General features: G+C 30.4%; 6 protein-coding genes across 8 annotated transcripts; 4 read left to right on the top strand and 2 right to left on the bottom strand.

Moving 5' to 3' along the window:
- The first annotated feature begins 51 nt into the window (after window positions 1-51).
- On the top strand, window positions 52-13,864 carry LOC127067744 (uncharacterized). The gene is made up of 3 exons (XM_051003045.1): window positions 52-362; window positions 12,209-12,698; window positions 12,905-13,864. Exons 2-3 carry the CDS (start codon window positions 12,233-12,235, stop codon window positions 13,093-13,095), a joined length of 657 nt encoding a protein of 218 aa, XP_050859002.1. The 5' UTR covers window positions 52-362; window positions 12,209-12,232; the 3' UTR covers window positions 13,096-13,864.
- On the bottom strand, window positions 1,600-12,214 carry LOC127067746 (uncharacterized). Of its 3 annotated transcripts, XM_051003048.1 has the most exons (6): window positions 6,572-6,657; window positions 6,395-6,492; window positions 5,422-5,574; window positions 5,124-5,273; window positions 2,179-2,426; window positions 1,600-1,837 (listed from the first exon to the last, which is right to left on the bottom strand). In XM_051003048.1, exons 2-5 carry the CDS (start codon window positions 6,410-6,412, stop codon window positions 2,304-2,306), a joined length of 444 nt encoding a protein of 147 aa, XP_050859005.1. In that variant the 5' UTR covers window positions 6,413-6,492; window positions 6,572-6,657; the 3' UTR covers window positions 1,600-1,837; window positions 2,179-2,303. The 3 variants fall into 3 exon arrangements, 2 of the variants coding, with proteins under 2 accessions (XP_050859005.1, XP_050859004.1); XM_051003047.1 differs by lacking the exons at window positions 6,395-6,492; window positions 6,572-6,657 and adding an exon at window positions 6,230-6,360; XR_007782722.1 differs by lacking the exons at window positions 1,600-1,837; window positions 2,179-2,426; window positions 5,124-5,273; ... (1 more) ...; window positions 6,395-6,492; window positions 6,572-6,657 and adding exons at window positions 10,834-10,991; window positions 11,067-11,840; window positions 11,963-12,214.
- Window positions 13,865-14,661: 797 nt separating the features above from the next.
- On the top strand, window positions 14,662-16,534 carry LOC127067745 (uncharacterized). Its single transcript, XM_051003046.1, has 2 exons — window positions 14,662-15,234; window positions 15,406-16,534. The coding sequence occupies exons 1-2, from the start codon at window positions 15,099-15,101 to the stop codon at window positions 15,906-15,908; spliced, it is 639 nt and encodes a 212-aa protein (XP_050859003.1). The 5' UTR covers window positions 14,662-15,098; the 3' UTR covers window positions 15,909-16,534.
- A 1,353-nt stretch (window positions 16,535-17,887) lies between these two features.
- LOC127067662 (uncharacterized) lies at window positions 17,888-18,980 on the top strand. The gene is made up of 2 exons (XM_051002871.1): window positions 17,888-18,167; window positions 18,322-18,980. The coding sequence occupies exons 1-2, from the start codon at window positions 17,888-17,890 to the stop codon at window positions 18,708-18,710; spliced, it is 669 nt and encodes a 222-aa protein (XP_050858828.1). The 3' UTR covers window positions 18,711-18,980.
- Window positions 18,981-19,123: 143 nt separating this feature from the next.
- LOC127067658 (probable enoyl-CoA hydratase, mitochondrial) lies at window positions 19,124-21,133 on the bottom strand. The gene is made up of 7 exons (XM_051002868.1): window positions 20,902-21,133; window positions 20,264-20,470; window positions 20,038-20,162; window positions 19,770-19,974; window positions 19,592-19,711; window positions 19,438-19,505; window positions 19,124-19,360 (listed from the first exon to the last, which is right to left on the bottom strand). The coding sequence occupies exons 1-7, from the start codon at window positions 20,996-20,998 to the stop codon at window positions 19,295-19,297; spliced, it is 888 nt and encodes a 295-aa protein (XP_050858825.1). The 5' UTR covers window positions 20,999-21,133; the 3' UTR covers window positions 19,124-19,294.
- Window positions 21,134-21,501: 368 nt separating this feature from the next.
- Window positions 21,502-22,967, top strand: LOC127067661 (proteasome subunit alpha type-7-1). Its single transcript, XM_051002870.1, has 6 exons — window positions 21,502-21,706; window positions 21,881-22,007; window positions 22,090-22,203; window positions 22,288-22,421; window positions 22,509-22,691; window positions 22,783-22,967. The coding sequence occupies exons 1-6, from the start codon at window positions 21,605-21,607 to the stop codon at window positions 22,870-22,872; spliced, it is 750 nt and encodes a 249-aa protein (XP_050858827.1). The 5' UTR covers window positions 21,502-21,604; the 3' UTR covers window positions 22,873-22,967.
- The last annotated feature ends 102 nt before the right edge of the window (window positions 22,968-23,069 follow it).

Consider the following 23,069-nt stretch of genomic DNA (forward strand, 5'->3'; position numbering starts at 1 on the left):
TGCGTGGGGGTGATCGCCGGCGTACTTCCATTGATGTGCCATAGTCACGCTCAGTTCTCTCCTTCTCCTCTAGTGTTCTACGAACCTTCTCCGTGTCGAAAGGTTTCAACGAACTTCCTGATACGATACATTGCTACTATCTTGATCTGCTTCCTGATTCGTTTTTATCTGAAAGATAGAAAATTCGTTAATACGTTATCAATTAATTACTTAATCTTGAATTTTAATTATGTCGGTGTTATCTCATTTTAACTCGTATTAAAAATTAGCGTAATAATATTAAATTTTCTATCACACATAGAAAAAAAAGAGAAAGAACAAACGAGGAAGCGCGGGCTTTCAAGACTCATCTCAGTTTTTTGGTAAGTTGTCGTATCGATTAAACAATTATACTATCTAATTTGTATTTATATATTGCCAAAGAGACGCATGCAAGTATTTTTAATATGTAGGAAATTAATGTAATTATTATGTAAGAAAAGTATTCTTAATATGAAAGGAAATTACATATTTGTTTGAATTTCCACGAATTCGAATTGATGCAACGAAAAATACTAAAATCTTGAGAAAGAAAAAATAATTTTGTTGGAAATAATTTTGATAAAATATTAACATGTTATATAAATGTATAGTTACTTAATTGTCTTCCTATTTTGCTTTTATAAACTGCTTATATGCAATATAAATGATATGTGTTAGAAATCGCATGTTGCAATGAAATTGGAGCGATCCCGTTGTTGGATACATTTCAAAATCCTGACACAACATTTTATCCTTCGAAGGAAATGAATCGAGGTTGATCGTGAATGACGTTTCACCTATGCAAGACAATTTTTTTAGTTTCTTCGAGGTCTCATCCAAACGAGGAAATAACTTCGATCTTTGAATAAGATTTTCTAATATCCGCTTCTTTGAAAATCTTTATAAGATTTATTATCCGCTGTTTATCCTTATTATTGTATAAAATGGAAGAGATTTATTTTTTTCTTTTTTTATACCTATAATTTTGTTTACGAATGAGAGATTACGAAGGAGATATTAGATATTGTGATAGGAATTTTCTATGTAATTTTTTTTTTTTACTTGTAATAATATTGTTATTTGATGCGTTCACACATACTCCGTTCTTTTTTTTTTTTAATATCCTCATTGAACTCTTTGCTAAAAATAATATCATAGTACAACCTTTAGAGAAAGGTCAGGGCAGTAGTTAGAGAGGTCAACCGAGTGCAACGTAAGTGTCTATATTGAATCGATCGATCAGTCACACGCATCGTATGTGCCGTAATATTAATTAATTATATCACCTGTAATTTTTATTTACTATATTAACGGGTCATTTGGAGACCTTTTTTGATGCTTTACTCTTCATAGAATATAAATACCTCTTTTTCTTACTATGCAAATATTTTGCATTTTAACTTAATTAATACACATATATCTTGTACTTATATAAACGTACAAAATCAGCAAAGTGCAATAAAAAAATCTCGGTTGGAACGAGCCATTAGTTGAACTTCGATATTTATGATCTAGGATACTTGTAATAAATCGCGTTAAAAAAATGTTCATTAATAGAATTCCATACGATTGACCTGCCTTCTTCTTGAGATGCCTTCTTCATTTATCTTGTATGTTTTGCTAATTAAGAAAAAAGAACATTTCTTTTCCTATAATAAATGACAGATATCTTCAATCTTCTTTATGTTGCAATTGATGAGTTGGACGATACGTATTTCATTTCACGTTGGTTCGTAATTCGCTAGGAAAACATTTCTACAAAAGTATCCTTGAATTCTTTTTCTTTCTTTTTTCCTTTTTTTACAATCTCTACTATCTGTAAACAGGAAAAAAAAAATATAAATATATACATATATATAGAAATATATATTTTTATCATTCGTTTCTTTATATTCATTCTTTCTTTTTCTTTGAAATTACGTTAGACCAGAAATTTCCACAGTGTGCATCGCAAAATTATGTCCAATTTTTCTCCATTCACTTGCAGATTTAGATCCAATTAATTTAGAATTGTTTATTAAAATCAACTCTCTTAACAGACATAAACGTTTTCGAAAGTGAGCCATCCCATAAAAGTTTGAGAAGCCTTGCATTAGAATACGTAGTATAATAATCAAAGAAAGAAAAAGAGAGAGGAAGTGGTATAGTAGCACTTACATCGATACTTTATAGATCAATAAATACATTATTAATGAAACGCAGAATCCATTTGTTTTTACAAGCCGTGCATCTCTCCTCATTTTTTATGGCTTCTCTGAGATCGCTTATAAGTGAATCGAAAATTACTTGAGAACGACCAGTGATGAGTCATCTTCTGTCTGCTTGAGGGGTTGTTTCGGATAGGCGTTGATTATGTTATTGCTACGATTGATGTTCTTTCCACGTTGAAATCTAATCGATAAATTCTGAAATTAAATGTTAATAAAAATTAAATAAATTCTTTGCAAGTTCGTAGAAGATGAATTGTGAAAGAAGAGAAGGCAAGCTAATCCATAATATAATATATTTTTGAATATCAAATAAAAGATAAAAGAGAAAGAGAGAGAGAGAGAGAGACAGCAACAGGAGGATAGAAATAGTCCATGTTGCTTTCGACCATGCCTCGGGCACTGGTCGTTTCGTTTTTCAAAATAAAGTTGCTTGCACTCTTTCCTCCTTTTGTATGGCGTCGAAGAACAGGCGACTAAAAATACGTTTTACTCGATGAAAGAGAAAAATGGTCTCATGGTTCAGAATCTTGAAGGTTGAAAGTTCATTGCACGTTATGTATTTAAAATATAAACATATTATTTCTCAAGCCACACGAAGAGTATCCCGATCTGCAAATAACAAACAAAAGAGAAACATACTGAGAATCGTAAAATAAAATAAAGAATTTTCTCGAACGAGACAAGTCCAAAATAATGTTTGCCAAGTCCATTACCTAGTCAGTCTGTTTCCACTGTTCACTGAACTCAACGAAGGCATTATTGTATAGAAAATACAATAGCTTTTCATTCGAAGTATTGACATATAAAAGACTACTTTTCATTAACTACAACTCCTTTATCATTTCAATAATTCTCTGATGATTATACATACCCGTATAAATGATAATATTAATGTTTCTTTTTAAATTACATTAATTGTATTTGCAATAAATTAAAAAATAAGATTGTTAATCATTATTCCTATTTTGTACATAGAATTATTATCGAAGTACGGGTAATGTTAATACATTTTTGTTACTACTCTACATTTATACATACATCGTACATACATATATATATATATATATATATATATACTTATATATTGTATGTATATATGCCGTCCACGAGACGGCGAGACGGCTTCATGCAGTGTTATAACGTGGCGGGAGAAATAGGCGGTTAAAACGGCGCTCCCACGAGCCGCCAACCAACAACAACGATGCCGACATCTTCTGACATAGCCGGCGTCATCGACCACCATGATCCCTCTTTAGCTTGTCTCTCTTTCTTCTTCTTCTCTTTCTCTTTCTTTCTTTCTTTCTTTCTCTCTTTCGCTTCCCTTCTTCCTTTGTCATATTCACTGTCTGTTTCTTTGTTGCACTCACGTGTACCCATGAATAACATAGAAAAAGAAAGAGAGAAGTACGTGCGTATGTGTGTATATGTGATCACAGTGAACAGAGCGTGACAGATCACAGAAAGGCACCACACAAATCCTCCCTCAGTGAGGATTTCGCTGAGATTTCAGTAGTCACGATAATCATCTTTAAATCCAATTACTGTTGCTTGTATTATTACTATACACGATTATGACAAGTTTTATTGTTAGATAAGATTAGAATGCGGCCATTGTTTATGAGAGTATTGACCGAAGGTTTGATTTTACTGAGAGCTCCGAACGAAAGAAAAGTATCATTATGTCAAAGAAGAAATGATTTAATCATTAATGACAGGAATCAGGGAACATTGTATGACATAGATAAAATTTCATTTGAGATCCAATGATTATCATGATTTTGTTCGATTGAAATATTATTTTTAGAACTGGTCATCGTGACTTTGTTCGATCATTCGTTATTTCAATTCATTAACAATAAGAGAGATATTATTGCTTTTGTGCATTTGATCGTCGATAATGCAGGTTCCTGTCATCCCTTTTAACTTTTATTACTCATTCATTGTCTTCGAAGGTTTCATAAGTATTTTTTTGTCTTGTTCTTCTTCTTCTTCTTCTTCTTCAGACTGTTGTCTTCCTTCCGTCAATCTTTCCTTTCTTCTGGGAGTCCCTCAGAAAGGCCTCTCGCTTTCGTACTGGATCACCTTGGTCTGTGTTACTCGACGACGACTCTTCACCTTACTTACTTATTATTACTACCTCGAACGAGCAAGATCGAATCTCTCTCATAAAATCAATGTAAAGAACGTCTTCTCCTTTCTTTTCCTGAATACGAGTTGCAAACGTCATCAAAAAATAACGGGAGTCGAACTTTAGTTCCAATAGAAAAAAAACGTAAGAGTAGGCAAAATGAAAATAAGTACATCGACTTCATTGTATCTTCAATACCTGCATCTGCAAATATAAAAGAGATTTAGAGAAAAAATTAGAAAATCGTTTGAATTGAATTACTGAGAGAAATAGAAAGAGAACATAAAGCACGGCAGCTCGTTCGAGGCAACACGCGAAAGGAACGATTTTCACCATGTAACATTCGATCCTGAATATAACCCGTTTACGTCGCCCACGCAATGTTTCTAATCTCTCGACGACTCGATGTCTTAACACATAGGGTGTCTTTTAATTACTATTGTAAATGTCTTAGTATAATTAGATATAAAAGAAGAAATAAATAAACCATATACTATACAATTTTTTTCTCTATCAAACTTTGTTTGCATCAAAAATAGTTTTTAATATCGATTAAGATTTAACAACATTTCTTATTCAATGGAATTAATACCTTCATATCAAAGGGACACCCTATATATATATATATATATATATATATATATATATACACACAAACACACACACATATATAACCGACGATACACTTCGCATAATCATGGAACCGTATTCGCCATACTATATTTATGTGTGTATGTGTTTATTACGAAATCCAACCGAGTTACCCAAGATCCCGATGTGACCGGCGGTTTCTCTTTGTTCCACTGACTGCCTTCTAAATAATCAAACAAATCTGTATGTGTTCCCTCGTTGGTTTCGATGGGTACGTTTCGATGCGTTTCCGTTTGTAGAGAAGTCGGTAATCCGATAAAAATCTTTAACATTTAGCAATAAAGAAATATTATGTACTTCCGGCCGATCTTAAAGATAATTGACTTTCAACGTGATATTTTCAATGAAAAATAAAAAGGAGAAGATCTTTTCTATATGATCACTTTATAGGGAATATCTAACACATCGTACTTCTTCATCCTGTTGTCCTGAATGTTCTTGCTTATACTCAGGACAATATAAGAGGACAGGCCAACTGGAATCCAGCCGAGCAAAGACCACCAGCTTACGTACTGCAGGTTGCATAACGGTTTCGCACAACATCCAGTATGTAGTATCCGATGTCTGTGCAAAAGAAAAAGATGTCTATGCATATATAATATATATATAATATATATATATACATATATCCACATATATAATATATACGTGTATGTGTGTATATATATATAAAATTCATCAGTTGTATGGACTTGATTCGAATCTCACGCGTGTAGTAAAGAGAGAGAAAGAGAAAGAAAGAAACGAGTCTTAAGTAACTTTACTCTTAAATAATGTCTATCGATCAGACAGATCTTTTCTTTTATTTTCTTTCCAACGAGTTCATAGATAGTCTAATCGTTGTTAAATTCTAGTTCGTTATTATAAAAGTATCATGTTAAATGTGCTTTTCAAACATTATCTACGTTGAAATATTCTAGAACAAGGTACGTGGACAGTGAATTTAATATCGACGAGTTTCAAATAATAAATCACACCGGGAACGTCAAATCGTTCAACTGGAACAACTGCGACAGTCGGTTAACGAGAAAATCGTAGACTCTCAGTGCATTCAAGCAGAAAAATATTTCTTCCTATATCTATTAATAAAGCAAATAAAGAATTGGTATATTACGTTTAATGTACTTACTTAAATACTTGTGTCAAAATATGATACGATAAGAAAAAGAAATCAAAAAAAAATCATGAGACACGAAATGGATCTTCGAAATAAAATTACTCGAAGGTAGTCTTCTACATTGTCTCTCATCGTAAAACGAATTGGACTTAGTCACCTATCTTGTTCCTTCGAACGTTTAGAATAATTAATGAGGAAAGTATGCAAATCTAAAAGATAAATAAATGTATGTGTATAAGTGTCTTCGTCTGTAGTCGATAATATTACCGTTCGGTCGTCGAGCATTGAATTATATATCACGAAGACAAGTTCTTCTTCTTTTTTTTTCTTTTTCTTTTTCTTTGGTATACCGCATCTTCGTCTTCCTAAGGTTAGACGTTTTGCTTTAAGATTCAAGTCTCTCAACCACAAACGACTCACTCCATTTCATGTGAAAGTACTCACTGCTAAGATCATCGGATATCTTCGTGTACTTCCTAAAAAAAAAAAAAAAAGAATAGATCAAAGTATATGCTCGTTTGATCGCTATAAAATTGATCATTGAAACACAAAATAAAAAAGAATAGAGCAAAGAACACTATTCTGTTTTATACCTTCTACTATCGGATTTTACTTTCACACGTTCGACGATAGAAACGAGCAATTCGTTCATTTAGAAGGATTTGATTTTATCTTAAGAAAGAAAATTAATAGACACGAAAGTCGCACACACAATTGAGATTAGAGAGAGTGTCATCAGAAATACTTTTGAGAATGAATCTCAAGTTTAATAAATTGAAAAGAGAAACGAGACCAAGAGGGGAATCTCTTCCAATGTGAAAGAGCTCTGGATTTGCATTAATTGGGAATCAAATTTGTATAACGTTTCCGAGGAAGAAATTTTTCAAGAAAAGATGAGAGAAGAGGAAATATCACCCACACACGCACGCATATGCAATTATAATATGCATTATTTATAAGAGAAAAATGTAAATTTATTGTCGAAGTTGAAAGTATCATGACATACAAATACGAGATGATGTTCTTCTAAGAAAAAAAAAAGATAAGAAAATAAGAAAAAAGAAAAAAAATATTCTCACATAAATCTCGTGCTATGAAATATAAAACTTTGTTACAAGAAAAAAGAAAAACCCTCCTCAAAAAAAGAAAATAATAAATTAAGTAAAAGGAAATGACAATATTTTCTTATAAAAAGTATCTACCACAATTCAATTTGTGATACTTTCTAAATTTTATTCTTCATTAAGTTTAACGACCTATAATATTATCGTAATATGATTAGACCCTTATAATATTTAACTTCTTGTAAATATTTCAACGTGTTGTTTTTTGTGAAAGTGTTCGATCCGCGTTAAATTCGTCTGGACGCCCACGATACGCGGATCCGCGATAGCGAACACGCTGCCCAGGTAGAAGAAGAGTAAGAAGAAGAAGAGGAAGAGAAGGAGGAGGTGAGGGTGGAGGTAGAGTTGATGAAGGAGGTGGAGGAGGTGGAGGAGGAAGAGGAGAGCCGGTTACACTTTTCTCTTATGTAATGCAGCTTGAGGTTTCTGCTCGGTCTAGCGTATACACGAGCCGCCTTACAAACTGAAAACAAAACGGAGAGGGCATTGTTTCCATACGTACAGTAATGTTGTTTCTTCGTCTTTCATGAAGAATAAAGAAAGATTTTAATGGAGAAAGCGATTCGATAAGAAAGAAAAACCAGTGTCGTTTCATCGATTTTCTACTAATTCGTTGCACTCTCTTTGAATAATGGTATTTCCTTAATTATACTATTCAATTTCCTGAAAAAAAAATTAATATTATTATAAATGATAATTTTATCGTGTAAAGGGTTAACTGGAATATATATATATGTGTGTGTATATACACACACAATATATATACACATGTGCTCGCAATCGTTCATACGTAAAATGTACGAGCTCCTAAGGTTACGACCTCACCCGATGAACAACGCCATCAGGAGCGTAGAATACTGCGAAGGTTCCATCGAAGAAAACCGGTATTAAGAGTCAATGAGAACTGGTTCGTGAAGAGAATATGATGTCACTTTCGTCGCGTATATGCACGTATATCTGAAAAAAAGAAAAGGATAATGAGTGTTATACGTTGATCGAATAGTAAGAGATAGATTAAGAGAAGAGTTAGATTTTGATTTTCAACGTCTCAGGGACACATTATGAAGTCCTTTATTATTCTATGAGCTTACACAAGACAGGATCATTTCTTAAGACCCAAGGATAAATTTGTTGGTCAAGATTATTTTTAAAAGTTCATGACTGTTCAATAATGTTTAATATATTTTGATTGTTTCTTTTCTTAAAAAAAAAGAAAAGAAAAAAAAAAGACAAGAAAAAAATTGACTTTTGCTTGATACTCCAAATAAGAAGGAAGAAGAGACGATCTTTTCTTCATCGGTTCTCTTTATGAATTCACGACTCTTCTCGACAAGATAGAAGGGAGCCGAGGGTTCACCTTTCACCCTCGAGTAACTGTATAACGATGGAAAGTCAGATTATGCCAGGAGAGGTAGACGCCTGGTTAAAACCTGCTTCGATTACGCGTCGATTACTGGACTATCACGATGAACACGAAGGAGAGAGGCTTCTCTTCTTCTTTGTTTCACTTCTCGATCTACATGAGAAATATATATATATACGCATAGTGTATATATAGTATGTATATACGTCTTTATATATATATATATATATGTGTATATATATATATAAAGATTTCTTAATATATCAACTTGAATTTAGTATTAGAAAATGATGAAGAAAGAAAAAAAAAGAAAAAGTTTACGTAAGGATTCACGAGCCGCTTCCGTTTCATTTCGTTTAACTTTCAAACGTTTCTTATCTTGATTTAACTCGTGAAAAGAATAAGACGGATGTTTCTTCAAAGCAACAATCTCTTTGATTCAATTCATCCATAATTAATCATATCAAGTTAATAAAAAGTTAAAAAAGAAAAAAAAAGAGATTCCATTTTTCAATATTTGTTCAAATAAATATGTTGAATAGATTTGAATGCTATCCAGATTTTTATTCATTAATTATGTATTTTGGATTATGTTAGATAAATCGTTATTATTGAATTCACTTGAAAGTTGACTCACTAACATCGTATCAAATTGATAAAATTGTAAGAAAAGAAAAAGATTCTTCATTAGTTTTTCGGATAAAACTATTGAATCTATCTAAATAATTTGAGCGTTAACTCATTGACATTAAATATTTCTTGATTTTAAAATAAAAGTAGGAAGAGCGAACAAGTAGTTCGAGTAACTTCTCAACAGCAGCAAACTCCGTGAAGGATTTACTCGTGCACCGAGAAAACTCGATCGTGATTCAGTCTACGAAGAGCGTGGGCGTCGATAACCAAATTGTGGTGAGGTGAAAGAGAAGTTTGAAAGAGAAGGAGAGAAGGTTTATACACTCCTCGACGACGACGCCAACGACGACGACGTCGATGCCGACGACAACGTTCGTTCTCTTCACAGTACCTCCAAGTGAAAGTCGCGAATGGCTGTTCAGTCGTGCGACGACGTTCAAAGTGTTCGGATCTCTTTCGTTCGTTCGTTCGTTCGTCGTTCCTTACATCTACGTCCTTTTTCTTTCCATTACTTCCTTCTTTTTCTCCTTTTTTCGTTTGGTTTCCGTCAATTCGCTGACCTTGAACGGTAAAAGACGAAGCGTATCTTCTGAACGAGGACGATCACGTACGAAACTCGTGCAAACTGTAAATGGAAATGCAAGAATTTATTTACAAATTTTTCGTGTGTTAGAACAGAAAAATACACACTCACATATATATAAACAAATGAGTAAATAAAAAAACAGAAAAAATGTTTCTTCATTCACGGTGCATTCGGTGATAGATGATATCCCGCTTCCCATGGGACTATATATACATAAAAAAGAAGAAAATAAAAAGTCTGAAGTTTTACTCAAAACTCCTCGCATTCTCCTTTTTACGAGAGAAGCTATAATTTATCGTAAGTATCTACTGATCGTGACTTTTTGTTTGTCTCGTACATTCTTAAAATTTTAATAATTATACTCATAGTTTTCTTGTTTGGAAGATGATGTCAATTTGATTGTAGATCAATGTAATTACCATTCGACATGTTGGCACACTAAATTAGCAATTTTCTTTTCTTGTAATTCTTTGCAATCAGTTTTTTATCAATCTATTTTTTTATATCATTATATATATATATATATATATATATATATATATGTTGCTGTAACGTATTTTTATTTTTTAATTCAAACAAATATATATAGCTAAATTATTTATTGCTAAATGATTTTCATTAAATAAAAATTTGCTTTATTTAGTTAAGAAAAAATTGGACCACTTTCTTCTATATTATATTTTTTATAACTGCTCGCGATTTTGTCAGAATTACGTATATTCGTATAGGTATAAAGTAATACTCGTTCGATGGAACCAGTCATACCGGATAACTTCTTTTTTTTTCTTTTTTTCATAAGGAAAAAAATATGGATAAATTCTGAGAGAACGTGCATGTTACAAGCTACATGATGTATATACATATATACATACATACATATATATATATATATATATATATATATTCTGGCTTTGTGTAACCAAGTCGAGAGTCACTCTTCAACAATTGTGAAAGGTTTAACCTCGGAGGTAGTAAAACACCTTCGCAAATGGCGCTAATATCAACCCATCGAATTTATTTCCGACCTTTCACAAATGATAGAAATGATAAAAAACGAAGGTCTGCATGGTAGTCCAAAAAAAAAAGAAAAAAAATAGTCAATTCGTCAATCTTTTAGTAAAATAAATCCATCCAGAATTATTTCTTTAATCGATGATTCTGCAAATATGATAAAGTTTAATAAGTTTTTCTGTATACATCAATAAAAAGAGAAGAAGACATTATGTAATATACCTGTAGTATGTCCACATAATTAACAAGACAAAATGATCATTGAAAATAAAACTAGGTAGTCTTTTCGTAAATGCATGAAACGTGATAAAAAGCGGTTCATCATCCCATATGTCGTTTGACCGTACCGGTTTCGAAGTTGGAGGACACAAAAGAACAATTTCTTTGACTTTACGCTAGAAATCGTCATTGTTTTCTCATTATCATCATCATCATCATCATCATCATCATCATCATCATCATCATCATCATCATCATCATCATTATCATCATCATCATCATCATTATCATCATGGTCGTAGTCGTCGTCGTCGTAGTCGTAGTCGTCGTCGTCGTCGTCGTCGTTGTTGTCGTCGTCGTCGTCGTCGAATGTCTTGATTATACCATAACGAACTTGGTACTTGGAGGATGAAGCTAGAAAAGAAAAAAGAAGGAAGGGGGAGATAGGACATGTTGAGACACTCTCTTGTCGTTGGTCTCTACCTGGATAAACCTGGAAAGAACTCGAGAGCCCGTTCAGCGCTGCCTGGCAACGAGTTCGCCTCCGTACGGCGAAACGACGGCAAGCGGATAAACGAACGGTGCTTCCAGGAGATCAGCCGAGCAGGAGTCCTTTCACGTAGCCCCTTCTTTTTGCGGTTATCTAACGATACGTGCGCGTTTGTTCGGTCAGCTGGTTTGCGGAATTGTTAGTGTTGGATATAGGAGGTAGTGGTGAGAACGTAGACAGGCATGGATATTTCTTGGATGGTAGCTTTGGTCGCTATAGGTAAATGTCTGAAAAATATTTCCATATCTTTCATATGTGTTCTTTTCTATAATGATTTTATTATTATTAAAATATAGAAAATACTTTGACTTTAATATTTAATTTTTGTTTTAACGTATAAAAGACTCACTTATGATATAGTAGATACGTAATTATTTGTATTTTCAAATCGTGTCTACTTTGGAATCATGTTTGATAAAAACAGGAGATATTGGGGATGATAGGTAGGCTCGGATTCGATTGAATGAGAAGTTTGATCCATAGGTATAACATGACTGGAAAATATTTGTGTATAATTAATATATATGTTTGTCTTTTAACAGCTGCTTTAGCAAGAGTAAAAGACTTTTTGTGAATATTATTTTTATTTTTTCAGAACGTATATACTCTGATAAATAAGATGGCAAGGCAGCAGACAGCCGATCGAAATATACCTCACTTACGTGACATTTTCGGCTTTGGTAACAAATGGGAAAATGCACGTATGCAAGCCGAAGAAAAGGCTGCTGGACATGACAGCGCGGTTTCAGTAGGTTCAACTTCTGGCGAAGAAGAAAGTCCGAAGAATAGCAAGAAGAAGAAGACCAGAAGACGGGACAATAGTAAGACCCTTACCGAGAGCGATGTCAAACATTTGGAAAGACATCTTTCAATGAAGAAGACGATACGCAAGAAGATAATGCGTGATCTTCAACAAGCCTTCGTTGAAGATCCTAATGAGTTCCGCGTCGATGATATACCACCGGAACAACTCAAAGCTGAAATCAATATTCAGAGTCTCAGTTTCGGTACGCCATCTCAAAAACAGGGACGCACGCGTGGCAATGCCGAGAGCACGTTTCTTGATATGCTTAGAGCAGGTGGTGGTAAGACATCCTTTTTTCTTTCCAACTGTAATAATTATTTCAAAAGTCATTAAAATAATAATGAACATTTAAAGTTTGATATAGATTTACAAAAATGATTTATTATATATATTTTATATTATATTAAGATATTATATATTTATTTCTCTTTTTTTATATTATATTAAGATATTATATAAATCTATCTCATTTTTTTTTTCTTCCAGGTTTAGAAAAAAATGGTACCGACGGTGATAGAGATTCTGGACACGGTGGTTCGCCAACAAGAGAGACACCTAGTGCCCAAGATACCGATGATGAATGTAGCTATAGCTATGATGCTCCAACAGCGATGCCTCCGAAAAAAAGCGGCAACTTTTGGAGACGTTTTACTATGAAAAATCGTAATAAACGATAAGGATCAATCGTGTGATGATTTCATTCGAGAGTTTCGTTGACCAAACGCGAGGACACAAACTCTATATCGATATTTATTAATTTCCACCCTTTATTACCATCGTACCAACGTAGTTCGAGCAGAGATTTGCAACTGTGATATGCATTGAAGTCCAGTCCTACCCCTTTTGGAGAAAGATTCCTCATCCTCATCTTCATTTTTCTCTTCTCTTCTCTTTTTTCTCTTCTCTTCTTTTCTTTTTTTTTTCTTCTCTTCTCTTCTTTTTTCTTTTCTTCTCTTCTCTTCACTTCTTTTTTTTCTCTTCTCTTTCCTTCATTTTTGCTTTGTCTGCCTGTCTCTCTCTCTCTCTCTCTCTCTCTCTCTCTCTGTCTCCCCCCCCCCCACCCTCTTTCTCTCTCATTTTCTCTCATTCTCTCTCATTCTCTCTCATTCACTTTCTCTCACACACACTCTCTCTCTCTCTCTCTCTCTTTTTCTTTTCTCAGTTTTCATTGTAAGATTTTAAGAAGTTTCCAAAGAAGCTTTATTATAAAAAGCATCGAGTTAGAGACCAAGTCTATTTTAAGAAATTAAAGTACACACAAGTACACGCACAAAATAATATTTTGAATAATGTAAGCATATCAAGGAACATTGTAAGACATTCATTATTCAATATCTCTTAAATTCTCATGTCAATGACAATCACGTACTATTATGTATAATTGAAAAATGATATGACAATACACCATATCTAGTAATAAAGTAACGTACAAAAGTTTCAAACATTTTCTATTTGTATACAATATACATCAAATCTATTCTTTAGAAAAAAAAAAAAAAACTTGAAGGACCATTCTATACACTGTGTATTTTATATATTATGTAATATGGAAACTTCTTAATGATCTGCATACATACATAATCAATTATATTTGTAATAATAATAAGCACACTCATTTTCTGATATTACTTCTATTAACATATAAGAGGAGAGTGATGAATGTGAAATATAGTTTTAGCTTCTAAGAATAGATAGTTTTCTTAATGTGTTTAAACTCAAGTGAAAATGTGAATTTTGAAAAATATATGTATAAATATACTTGAAATGTACGCATACGCACGACATTGATATACGTGCATATTATTAATATTAGCTAGTCAACATCGTCCTTGAATAAACTTATGCAAAATATCATAATAATCTTCTGATTAAATAGGAAAGCTTTAATCATGGGAATGAAAGCTTTTTGCAATTATATGATGTTTAAAATACTGCTTTAAAGAGAAAAGTTTATATTACATCTATAATCAGCTCAATCAATTTCTTAACCATCTTTCTTAATCAGAACACTCTTTTCATTATAAAATAAATCTGTTTCTTCAGCTTTACAATTAATCGAAATATACAAAATATTATTGTTAAAATAATTAAAAGATAAGTTTTACTTGAAAGATGTTTAATATTTACCAAAATATCTTCTTGCCCCATAATAATTATAATCGCCATTTTTTTATATCCTCTAATATATTAAACAATTTATTATCGAGTGCAAAAGAATTTATTAATCATTTTTATTTGGCGATATAAAATATAATATATTTTGCCACTGTGATTTAATTTCAAATAATTTAAGTCCATTGGTTAGTATCAAATTGAAAGAAAATAAAATAAATAACATTTTAATATTATAACATTTAAATTATATAAATATATACAATTGCCACAAGTAATTATTGGGACGTTGGAACGACAAATTTAAATTTTTGTTACTTGCTATTTCCTGTTACAAATTTATTCCATAAGGTGGTGCCACCTATACATTAAATATATCATTCGTAGAGGCATCCATCTTTAATATATATAAGCAATATATACACTTCATGTGTAGCACGTATAAAGTTTATATTAACGAGAAATTCGAAGATAGAATAAACGCGAACAAATTAAACACGATCGTGACAATAAATAATCACAATAATTTAAATAACGATTGTTTATGCATAATTGACAGTTAAATACAATGGGAAAATCACGAAATGGAAAGGCGGCAGTTGTCTTGACGTTAATTGCTTTTATATTTGTGGTTATAGCATTCACCACACCCAATTGGCTTGAAACGGATGGTAAATTGGAAAATCCAACATTTAGAAAAATTGGTAAGTAATTTTTGTCATTTAATTGTCCAAAATGTATATTTATATTCTCGTTAATTAATATTCTTAATTAAATATTTTTATTTGAACTTAGAAGAATGTGTCATCCATAATGAATCAGAGATTTCAATGATTATGATAGTAAATATTAAATAATTATTTTCTTTCTCTTAGGTTTGTGGCAAGTTTGTTTTCAAGGTTTTGAAGATCCACATCATCTATATGATACTAGATTCTATGGTTGCTGGTGGGTTTTTGAAGAAGAATATTACATCATTCATGATATTCTTTTACCCGACTTCTTCGTTGCGACACAATTTTTCTTTACTCTGTGTATGACATTATTATTAATTGCTGGATTTTTAACAATAACTTATACTTGTTGTTCGCGACATCATGAAAAATTTCAATTGCTTTTATGGGCAACCGGAGGATCTTTAAATTTAGCTGGATTATGCGGCATTATTTCTGTTATAATATTTGGTGCCAGGGGTGATGGACGTGATTGGTTGCCTAATTGGGAGCACAATGATGTTAGTTGGTCATTTGCTTTAGCAGTTGTTGGTAGCTTTACAGCAATTGCCTCTGGTATACTCTTTTTAATAGAAGGACGTAGATATAAAAAGAAAGTAGAACGAATATTGAATGAAGAACAAAAAACTCACACTACTATTTAATGTATTTCCATATGATTTATGCTACTTTATTTATAGCAGAGATTATTTTAGCAAAAATATCTTTAGTATTAGGACATGTGTTCAGAAACCATGCATTGCATAAATACAAATAAGAATCCGTCCTAGGCACAAGTGCATTTGCTATATCTAATATAGTAAATTGCAATATGCCTATATATATATATATATAGCACCTAAGAGATATTAGAAAGACTAATAATTGTATACATGTTAATATTATGCTTTTTTATGATTTTATATACAGTGTTATATATCTAAATTTATATGTATAATGTGTTTTGAACACTTTCACAGTTATACATTTGAATCTTAAGAGATCATAAGAAACTATATATTTATAAATCATGAATTCTAGAAAGTATTTAGATAAAGTTTGTTGCATTTCTTAGACTGTACATCATGTATCATTAATTCCGTCCGTAATAATGTTAATTTTTATAAAAAAGAAAGGAAAAAAACAGTAGTATCTGTAAATATCAACTATTGTATATAAAGTTTCTATATAGTCTTAAAAAAAAATATATATTATACGCTATATTTTTTACATCATGTAACATGTATTAATAATTAATTATTTAATAAAATCATTTTTTAAGATACTAATTACTAATTAGTATCTTAAGATTAAACAGACATTTCAAAATTTTGTATGCTCACTGTGTTAATTTTTTTATTATTTTTGCATTTATATATTACTTTTACAAAAATCAAAATATGAGTTCGTATAAATAATTACTATTACTATTACTATTACTATTACTACTGTAATAATAATATACAATATCACAATGTAATAAAAAAAAAAGAAATATATATTATATAAATTATATATATCTTACATTACATATAATGATGATGATTTTATAATAACAAAAAAAAAAAGAAAAAGATATAAACGATTTAGTCACTTGTGTTACACAAAGATTTTTTGTTCTGCATTTTGAGTAGATTTTTTTTGCGCAAATTTAAAAAAAAATCGTATTATCTATCGATAATTTGAACACGTGATCATATATCGATAAATATACTTTACAAAGCGTTATTTTTGTTTTCATTCATTATCATTTCTCTTTATCATAACACGCGTTACATATAAAATAATTTTCATGTAATATTTCGGAATACATAAATCATGAGGTCAGTTCAAATAATTAAAACTCGATTATTTTACATTCATATAAATAATTTACGATGAGCACGAATTATAATGAACTAATATTTAAACAATAATCTATTTATTTAAATATGCTCATTATTTTATATAAATTACTAGTTTTTAATATTATGCTCTTTTGGAATTTCTACATATAAAAATTTTATATTTCTTTCAGTTTATCAGAGTTATTAATATCTACCATAACCAATTGTTTCATATCGATTTTTTTTCGGTTCTTCTTTTCCTTTAATATTTTAATTTTTCCTTACTGCATGTACACAAATTTTTATACACGAATTAACTCTAGATTCATAACCTATTGAATGGATTAATGTCGAATTATTTGTTTAATTTTTTTGTATGAACTCTTATTTATTCTTATTTATATTCAAGAATATATTATGTTAAAAAGGTATATACATTTTTCCCATTTGAATCGTACGTATATATAATATTACGAACAAGTTATAGAATAGAGCTCTAGGCTTCTTTGCGTGTATGAAGAATACAGTGTATCATAGAGTATTATTCTACACCATATGTCAAACTAGTAATTACACACTTGAGAAAATAATATGAGTACATTTTAAGGCAGTTGTGCGTTGAATACTCACATAACTGGTTCGATAGATATGAGGTTATATTAAACGAAATTATATTGTATTGTATAACAATTGGTAATTGATATTTTCAAATAGAAAACAAAATTTATAGAGCAGATAATTTTCTACAATCATAATATAATTCTAACAGATTTCATTTAATTGTTTTTTAAAAATAGGAGTATATTGAATTTTGCTTAATGGAGAAGATAAGAAGTTTATCTGGTGATGTAGGTGTTGGCATTCTTTTATTGGCCTTGTTTTGTATTAGCATAGCATTTGGCACACCAGCATGGTTGATCAGTGATCCTAGAATAATAGGTGCTCAATTTGATAAATTGGGTCTTTGGACGCATTGCTTTAGATCCTTACCAAGCCCTTATGAATCTGATGCACCTACACAATTTTTTGTAGGATGTAGATGGGTTTATGATCCATTTACTAAGGGATATGATAATATTCGAAGCTTTTTAATGCCACGTAAGTAAATCTTTTAGTTCCAAGTTAAAAATTTGTAATCTTAGATGATATAAATCATACTAATATCTTTTTTGCATTAAAAGTTTCAAATATCAATTTGTATCTCCAAACTAATAAACTGTACAGTCTTCTTATTAACAACATTTTGTTACAGCTTTTATGATAGCTACTCAATTTTTTTTCACAATGTGTTTTCTACTTGTCCTAATATCATTTGGATTAATGCTGCTGTTGGTATTATGCTGTGGTCCAGAGGAAAAAAAATATATCCTACTTATTAAAATTATTAGTTATTTATTATTCACAAGTGGTCTGCATGGTTCTATAGCTGTCATTATATTTGCATGTTGTGGAAATAAGGATGGTTGGATGCCAGGTCATGAAAATAATTATTTCGGATGGTCTTTTGCAATGGCTGTAGTTGGCACTACCTTAGCTCTTATAGCAGGTATACTGTTCCTTACTGAAGCAAATATACAGAAAAAGAAGCGTAAATATTTAAAAGAATCTCAAATACGATTTCAATTAGAATCAAATACATAGAATTTGCATTTATGTTGAAGCATCATACAATATTCCTTTGGAAGAAGTTTATTACTTTAGTGAAAAAAGTCAATATACTTATTTATATACAAAATAATTAATGCTGTCTTTTTTTAAATAGGAAATAAAACTTAAAAAATTAATCTTTTATAGTCAGTTTTAAGATATAAAAAACATATAACTATATACATCAAAACTACGCTTTTTATATCGATCATATATTTGCTTTGTGATTGTCCTAATATTTCATATGTATTTTTTTTAGAGTGTGTATGTGTGCGTGTGTGTGTGTATGAAATAAATGTAATTTATGAAGTTGCTTCGCTTCTATTAATTTAAATACATTTGTAAAAGTATTATATCTATATTACTTTATAAAGTCTAAACGTTTTGTCTTGGATAGAATTAAGAACTGAAATAGAAATAGAGTTGTATTTGTGTATAAACGTATGTATTATATATATAATAATTAGATCATTCAAAAATGATTATTACAAAAAAATTAAAAACATATTTTTATCAAAATATATGTATAGTATAAAAATTTCTGGAAGCATGTTGTTTTTATATGTATTTTTATGCATTTACTGATTAGTAAATTTGGGTTGACGCTTCTCAATGAAAGCAGTCATTCCTTCTTTTCTGTCATTCTGAAAAAAATTAAGAAATATTTATAACTTCTTTTATAGCCATACTGAATGTTATCTGTAATAAAAATATTTCTTACTGTGGCAAATGTTCCATGAAACATTCTCTTTTCAAAGTGTAATCCTTCTTGCAATGTAGTTTCATAAGCTAATGTATAATTAGAAATTGATCAATAATATAGCTAACGAAATTATAATTATATATAATAAAATTATAAAAATACTTGTAATTACCCATGTTAACAGATTCTTTTGCCATAGATACAACTAACTGCGAATGTGAAGCTATCTTTTCTCCAAGTTTAATTGCTTCTTGTACAACTTTATCAGATGGGAATACTTTACTAACCAAACCTGGAAAAATAACAATTTAATCTCCAATCTTTTTGTAAAAAATTAATCAATTACCTACCACTTTTTTCAGCTTCCTCTGCAGTTATTTGATTTCCAGTAAGTACCATTTCCATTGCCTTACTTTTTCCTATAGCTTTAGTTAATCTTTGAGTACCACCAGCACCAGGTATTGTACCAATAGCTATTTCTGGTTGACCAAATCTTGCTTTATCTCCGGCATAAATAATATCACACATCATAGCTAACTCACATCCACCACCTAACTAAAAATAATAAATTATATCTATAGAAAATATAAACTTTATAACATAATAAAAAAAACTTACAGCATATCCATTTACAGCAGCAATCACTGGTTTAATAACTTTTGAAACTCCATTCCAAAATGAAAGAAAATTACCTTTCATAGTCTGAGAATATGTATTATTAGCCATTTCTTTGATATCAGCACCTTAATAAATTATTTATTAAATATAAACAGTATGTAAATACTGCTAAATAATTGAATATATATATACATATATATGATATATATGATATATTTATATTTACCAGCTGCAAATGCTTTCTCACTTCCTGTAATAACAATAGCTCCAACAGTATCATCTTTATCTAACTTTTGTATAGCTTCATTTAGTTCAATCATTAACTGATTACATAAAGCATTTAATGCTTTTGGCCTATTCAAAGTAATTAATCCAACATTTTTTCTTTCTCCAGTAGTCTCTACCTTTATCAATTCATAATTATTAATTTGAGCTGTAAATAATCATTAATTTATTTATAAATTCGAATTATACAACAAAATAATAAAAAGCTTTTTTTTACTTGTCTTTTAAAAAGCAAATGATAAAAAATATTTGTTTAGTTATTTTTTTAAAAACATTCTTTTTTTTACATCTTTACTTCTTATCAATATAAATCGATTGTTCGAGATTCGTAATTGTTTATAATGAAAAAAACCGGCATATCAACTCGTAGATAATCAAATTCAAATAAATATATAATGCAAGTGTTTTTAAATAAATCAAACTTCGTAATTAAATTTATTACTATACAAAAGACAAATGTATTACTTAACAAAAGTGTGAGAAAATGATCGAAAATTTGAATTAGTCTTTTGTTATCTTTACGATAATAGAATATCGAAAAGAACACAAACAATCGAATGTGTTTATGAATTTACTTACAAGAATAAAACTTGATGAAAGATGCAAATTGTTGTGGTTTTCTAGCGATATCAAAAACGCGAGGAAATAATATTTGTCCAAAGCGAATAGTTGCCATATTTATCGGTTCTTTCTATTTAAGTACGCGAACGAGAAAATAGAATGACTTTATTTTACCATATTATAGCTACGTGGCAACCACTGTACTACGAACTTGCGCTATAGCTTATTTATCATGGCTAAAGGTCATATTAAAGCAGTTGATTTTATTAACGATACTGTGTGAAAAAAAAACTCTATGTCAATAATATTTTTTATATAAAACGACGAGATTTATTAATCAACTATCGTTAAATAAGTAATCTATTTTATCATTCGATCGATAATGTAAAGATTTATAAAACGAAATAAAAAAGATAAGTATTTCATTAATTTAATTTTTTATTATAAAATAAGTACTATGTTATTTATAAAATTATTAACATACTTGCAAATTAAGATAAAAACCGTACAAGTTCTTTATAATTTGTTCTCCTTTCTTATTGGCGCGTTTTGAACTTTACCAACTTACAACGAATCACTTTTGACGTTTTGTTGCATCGAATTATGTTGCTCATACTGTAAAAGAAAAGAGATCTAGTCAGAATAAGCGGCAGCTTTAGGAAAACGGCAAAGTCATTTCGTGTTTTCTGACATTTCTTGTTAATATAAAAGCGCTCAAATCATGACAGCTAGGTACGATAGGGCGATAACAGTATTTTCGCCCGATGGACATTTACTTCAAGTAGAATACGCTCAGGAAGCTGTTAAAAAGGGATCAACAGCGGTATGTCTAATACCAATGGTTAACCTAACTTCTGCTTAATATCACTATTCGAAAATGCAATGTAATCCTTTCTAAGAATATATTTATTTTTAACTTAAATATATGTTCTTATTACAATATTAACATATTTTGTATTATGATTAACTACTTTTTGAAGTTATGTTAATTCTTCAGGTTGGAGTACGGGGAAATGATGTTGTTGTCTTGGGCGTAGAAAAGAAATCTGTTGCTAAATTGCAAGAAGAACGTACTGTCCGTAAAATATGTCTTTTGGATGATCATGTTGTCATGGCATTTGCAGGTAATTTATAATCGATTAGTATACGATGAAAAGGACAAGAATTTGTCACCATGACTAATCAATAATATAAAACTTTTTAAAGGATTAACTGCAGATGCTAGAGTACTAATAAATCGTGCACAAATAGAATGTCAAAGTCATAAATTAACCGTTGAAGATCCTGTTACTTTAGAATACATTACTAGGTATATTGCAGGTAGGTATTAGATAAGGTAACTTTGTTATTATAACTTATTTAGAAATATTAATTATCAAATATTTTATTTTAATTTTTTCTTAGGTTTAAAACAGAAGTATACACAAAGTAATGGTAGAAGACCTTTTGGTATATCATGTCTTTTAGCTGGTTTTGATTATGATGGTGTACCGCATTTATATCAAACAGAACCATCTGGTATATATTATGAGTGGAAGGTATTTTTATAATATTTGTCCTATCATTATAGATTTTTTAAACATGTTTGTTATTTTCGTGCATTTTCTGCATATCTTGTTTTGTAGGCAAATGCAACAGGCAGAAGTGCAAAAACAGTACATGAATTTCTAGAAAAATATTATACACCTGAAGAAGTAGCAACAGAAAAAGGATCCATTAAATTAGCTATAAGAGCTTTATTGGAAGTAGTACAATCTGGGCAAAAGAATTTAGAAATAGCAGTCATGCGACGTGGACAACCTATGCAGGTCCTTTTTTAATTTAATTAAAAAGTTTTAGATATGATATGAAATTTTATGTCTCATCATATTGTAAATTAATATTATCTTATTAATATAGATGTTAGACAGTGACACTATAGGAGAATATGTAACAGAGATTGAGAAAGAAAAGGAGGCAGAGGCTGAAAAGAAGAAACAAAAAAAGTGATGTACTTGTGTCCAAATACAGTACTATTATATTATTATAAATGTTTCTCATAAAATAAATATTTTGCAAATAGGTGAAAAACAGACGAAATACAATTTTCTTTTTGTACTATTTACTGCCATATGCATCATAAAGCACATATGCAAATCTTGCTATTCAGTATGTTTGTAAAAACATTTCATAAATTGAATTATACA

The sequence above is a fragment of the Vespula vulgaris genome, chromosome 11, assembly GCF_905475345.1.
Source record: "Vespula vulgaris chromosome 11, iyVesVulg1.1, whole genome shotgun sequence".
NCBI classification, from domain to species: Eukaryota; Metazoa; Arthropoda; class Insecta; order Hymenoptera; family Vespidae; genus Vespula; species Vespula vulgaris.